The 5099-nt window shown below is 38.4% G+C and overlaps 1 protein-coding gene across 13 annotated transcripts in view; it reads right to left on the bottom strand.

Annotated features, from left to right (window-relative positions):
- LOC106875208 (dual specificity calcium/calmodulin-dependent 3',5'-cyclic nucleotide phosphodiesterase 1A) overlaps positions 1–5099 on the bottom strand; it is a 1568460-nt gene that overhangs the window by 423246 nt on the left and 1140115 nt on the right. For all 13 annotated transcript variants that reach the window (XM_052973317.1, XM_052973316.1, XM_052973336.1 and 10 more), the window contains one exon: positions 1509–1556. In XM_052973317.1, coding sequence (XP_052829277.1) covers positions 1509–1556 — 48 coding nt within the window. The remainder of the gene's footprint in view (positions 1–1508; positions 1557–5099) is intronic.

The following is a 5099-nucleotide window of genomic DNA, read 5'->3' as shown; positions in this document are numbered from 1 at the left end:
TAGGAGGGGGCTGAGGACGGAACCTTGGTGGACCCCTACCTCTACCCGGAATTCATTACTGTACTCATTTCCAACCTTCACCTTACTGACAGCATCTCTGTACATGGCTCGCACAGCTCTCACTAACCATTCTTCTATCCCAAGTTTCCTCATTGACCACCAGAAATGGGATCGGGAGGCCCTGTCAAAGGCTTTCTCCATGTCAACGAAGGCCAGGTACAGAGGTTTATCCTTGGCTAGATATTTCTCCTGTAGCTGTCTCACTAGAAATATGGCATCAGTGGTGCTTTTACCTGGCACGAACCCAAACTGCATCTCATCTGAATTGATTTGCTCCATATATATATAATTCATATAACAGCATACATAGATACATATATATGTGTTTGTGTATGTGCATGCATACATGTATGCGTTGTTCACTCTTTTTAAGAGAATATATAAAAATATTACCAAGTGTAATTGATAGTTTCTGCAACATTTTCAGCATCATTTCATTTAACAATACAAAATTACTTTATATTTATGATTCTTATCTTCATCATTGCTACATTATCACAAATGCTATACAATCATGATATCATGTTACCTAAAAGTTATGGTCTTTGTTTTATCGCTACTCACAGACAGTAACATAATATTCCCATTAAAGAAACGAAGCCCATGTAATAATATCATAATTATGAATGGAGACAATTAGGAAGAAAGTCCTGTGTATACTCAGTGACCTCTCTAATATTGATTTCAAATTTTGGGACAAGGCCAGCAATTTTGGGAGAGGGGTTAAGTCAAGTACACTGACCCTAGTGCATAACTGGTACTTAATTTATCGACCCCGAAAGGATGAAAGGCAAAGTCGACCTCGGCGGAATTTGAACTCAGAATGTAAAGACAGACGAAAGGCTGCTAAGCATTTTGTCTGGCATGCTAATGATTCTGCCAGCTCCCTGCCTTAATAACCTGTCTAATATTAGGGGTTCTAAAGACAATGTGCTGGCAGAAATGTTAGCATGCCAGGCGAAATGCTTAGTGGTATTTCGTCTGTCTTTATGTACTGAGTTCAAATTCCACTGAGGTCGACTTTGCCTTTCATTCTTTCGGAGTTGATAAATTAAGTACCAGTTGTGTACTGGGGTCGATCTAATCGACTGGCCCCCTCCTCACCAAAATTTTGGACCTTGTGCCTAAAGTAGAAAAGAATATTAGTGGTCCTACAGTCATACATCCTGAAATGTGTTTTATATGGATCTTGGGATTAAAAAAAAAGATATATTCACAATCAGTCTTACTGCATCGAAAATAATATTAGATTGTTTCTTTTTTTGTTCTTTTTTTTTTTTTTTGCAGTTATTGGAGTGATTCAAATATCTGTAAAATGAACAGGAGAAAATTTGTTTTTGAAAGACATTAATTTTATGACCTCATAAAAATCTTACCTGCAACATAAGGAAAAGGAAACACTTTCACATCATGACTGAATGTATAAGGAATATTTTATCAAGATTTACCTTCAAAATATTTTGTTTGTTCAAGTTCTTCGCCTGGCACTTGTGCAGCTGAAAGTAACACAAAACAAAGAATCATCAGTAAAAAAAACAAACAAACACTCCATTTAGTTTTTACAGATTACATAATAAAATAAAAGATTATATTTGTTATAAAATGTAATAAACCACATGTTTTCAGTGATGGCTAGTAAAACACTTATATAAATGCATGCATGCACCATCTCATCTCATATATATCATCATCATCATCATCCTCATCAGTTAACATCCAGTTACCATGCTTGCTTAGATTGGATGGGTTGACAGGAGCTGGAAAGCCAGAGAACTGCATCAGGCACCAGTTGTCTGTTCTGGCATAATTTCTATGGCTGGAGGCCCTTCTTAAGGTTAGACTCTTTACAGAGTATACTGGGTGCTTTTTACGTGGCACCAACACAGGTGCCTTTTATGTGGCACCAGTGCGAGAGAGAGAGAGAGAGATTAAAAGCATTTTAAAACCAGCTCAAAAACAAGTGTCCCAGTTTCTCTAAGCTATCATTAAATAACAATTAGGTAAACTGGCAGATCAGTTAGAGTGCCAGACAAAATAATGTCTCACAATATTTGTCCCACCTGAGTTCAAATCCTGCTGAGGTCAACTTTGTTTAACATCAAATCAGGGTTCAATAAAAATATAAATGCACCAGTCCAGTAAGATCAACTTGTTAGAATGTCGGATATGATGTCTTGTGGCATCTGTTTTGACTCTGTGCATTCTGACTTCAAATCCCACCCCATCACTGAAAAATGGAAACACTTCTGCCAGAGGTTGTGCTTAACAGCTAGTAACAGAAATTTAAACCCTTTAGCATTCAGATTACATTGATTAATCTAATGCTTATTTATTCAAATGGCTTTGAATTAATTATGCTTCAAGATTTTGATGATGTGTTTGTCTATTTTATATTTGCAGGTTAGGTATGATAGGCAAGACCTGGCTGATTTGAACATAAAACAAGTAGAGTATTTGGATTAGATATGGTCAGTTTAAATGCTAAAGGGTCAAAATTAAAAAAAGCAATAGAAATGTAGTTTCCTTTGTGCTTCCTTTAAAGGCAGTGAGCTGGCAGAAACGTTAGCATGCCGGGTGAAATGGTAGCGGTATTTCGTCTGCCATTATGTTCTGAGCTCAAATTCTGCCAAGATTGACTTTGCCTTTCATCCTTTCGGGGTTGATAAATTAAGTACCAGTTATGCACTGGGGTCAATGTAATCGACTTAATCCTTGTTTGTCCCCTCTATGTTTAGCCCCTTGTGGGCAATAAAGAAATAAGAAATGTAGTTTCCTTTGTGTTATTGGAAGCTTCACTGCCGTCACCATCATTAAAGAACAGGCTGAATAAACCATCGTGAAGACCTGTCCATGCTGTGATGTAGTGGCTTGTATGTCTCAATGACCCTAAGAGCTGTGCCAGTGGAGTGCAAAGCTCCTGGGAGGGTTTCCCATATTGGGCAGGTCAAAGGAGAGAGGCTAGACTGATATGGGCCACCTCTTCCCTGAAATGAAAACAGGTTTGTATAGGTTGTGTAAGTCTAAAAATTCCATCTGCATTAGAATCTGAAGGCCCATGGCAAGGCATATGTGTCTGTAAATGTGTGTGTGTTGTGGTAGGGTGAGCTTGTTGTGGTGTTGGGCTGATAGTCATAAGGTCATACATTCAATTGACAGATGAGGGAACCACACTGTGTCCTTGTGTATGGCACATCACTTCATGTTACCGATTCAGCCTAACCTAAACAAAATCAAAGTTACAAAAGCATAGACGATACTTCAAACATCAACAAAGCCTGGGAAAGGAAGACAGCCCAGGGTCAAGAAGTCTGGAGAAAAGTCATGGATGACCTATGCTTTATAAGGCACAAAGTGCTTAAGTAAATAATAATTTTGATGATGATCGGGGAGGAAAGAAACCAACCTCACACTTGTTAATTGTTATTGATGTCTTCGCTATACAGCTACTATCCCACTGTGGAGGTGCAATGGCCCAGTGGTTAGGGCAGCGAACTTGTGGTCATAGGATCGCGGTTTCGATTCCTAGACCGGGCGCTGTGAGTGTTTATTGAGTGAAAACACCTAAAGCTCCACAAGGCTCCGGCAGGGGATGGTGGCGAACCCTGCTGTACTCTTTCACCACAACTTTCTCTCACTCTTTCTTCTTGTTTCTGTTGTGCCTGTAATTCAAAGGGTCAGCCTTGTCACACTGTGTCACGCTGAATATCCCCGAGAACTACCTTAAGGGCATACTTGCATGTTAATTTCACGAGCAGGCTGTTCCGTTGATCGGATCGACTGGAACCCTTGACGTCGTAAGCGATGGAGTGCCAACAACAACAACAACGACAACTATCCCACTGGAAGAAAACATCAACAGCCTCTGCTTCACAAGTGAACAGTTAACAGCGATCATAAAATACAGTGGGTTTTAAGTTTACAAACATTTTGTGGGGGAAAAAAATGACAAAAAAAATGTGGGGAGATATCTGAGAGAAGATTAATTATTTTGGAACATAAAGTAAAACACTGAGAGAAAAAATTTGTTTTGGAACAAAAGAAATAAATAATACAATGAGAAAGTATTGATAATGTTCATATTGTATTCAGGAAGATGAAGAAAAACAATATCTAGGAAAACAATGAGGAAACCTTGTGACAGGAGACATCGATTATAGGAAAGCAGTCAATTGTATTTCCTAGTGATGGTTGCTGAAAATACTGTACTTGGCAAAAGTACATGCCACCTTAGACACTGTCATTGATAAACTCAAAGGTCTGGCCAACACTTTTCACACAAATAACAGAAAATAGAACAATTGTCTTTGATGGCACGGAAATGGCTGTGTGGTAAGAAGCTTGCTTGCCAACCACATGGCTCTGGGTTCAGAACCACTGTGTGGCACCTTGGGAAAGTGTCATCCACTATAAGTTAAGGCCAACCAAAGCCTTGTGGGTGGATTTGGTAGATGGAAACTGAAAGAAGCTTGTTGTGTGTATGTGTGTATATATATATATATATATATATATATATGTGTGTGTGTGTGTGTGTGTCCACTATCATCACTTGATAACCGGTGTTGGTGTGTTTATGTCCCCCCTAACTTGGTGGTTCAGCAAAAGAGACTGATACAATAAGTACCAGGCTTGAAAAGGAAAAAAAGAGCTCGAGTTGATTCATTTGACAAAAAATTGTTCAAGGTGGTGCCCCAGCATGGCCACAGTCAAATGCCTGAAACAAGTAAAAGCTAAAGATAAAAGATAAAAGATAAAAGATAAAAGATAAAAGATAAAAGATAAAAGAAAAAGATAAAAGATAAAAGATAAAAGATAAAAGATAAAGATAAAAGATGCTATAAATTTCCTGTGGAGATTGTATTTCTGTTTATTTTGGCCCCAGATGCTCAATCATTTCTTTTTTCAAAAATCCAGAGTTTCCCATTTCTTCATAGGACAATATTAGAATCTATATTAGAAATGTTTACAGGGTTGAAAAACAGGTGAATGCAGCAATTTGTGTGAATTGAGAGAGAGAGAGAGAGAGAGAGAGAGGGGGGGGG

This window comes from Octopus bimaculoides, chromosome 1 (assembly GCF_001194135.2).
Source record: "Octopus bimaculoides isolate UCB-OBI-ISO-001 chromosome 1, ASM119413v2, whole genome shotgun sequence".
NCBI classification, from domain to species: Eukaryota; Metazoa; Mollusca; class Cephalopoda; order Octopoda; family Octopodidae; genus Octopus; species Octopus bimaculoides.
The sequence above is the reverse complement of the archived record's forward strand: the minus strand, read 5'-3'. Positions and strand labels throughout refer to the sequence as shown.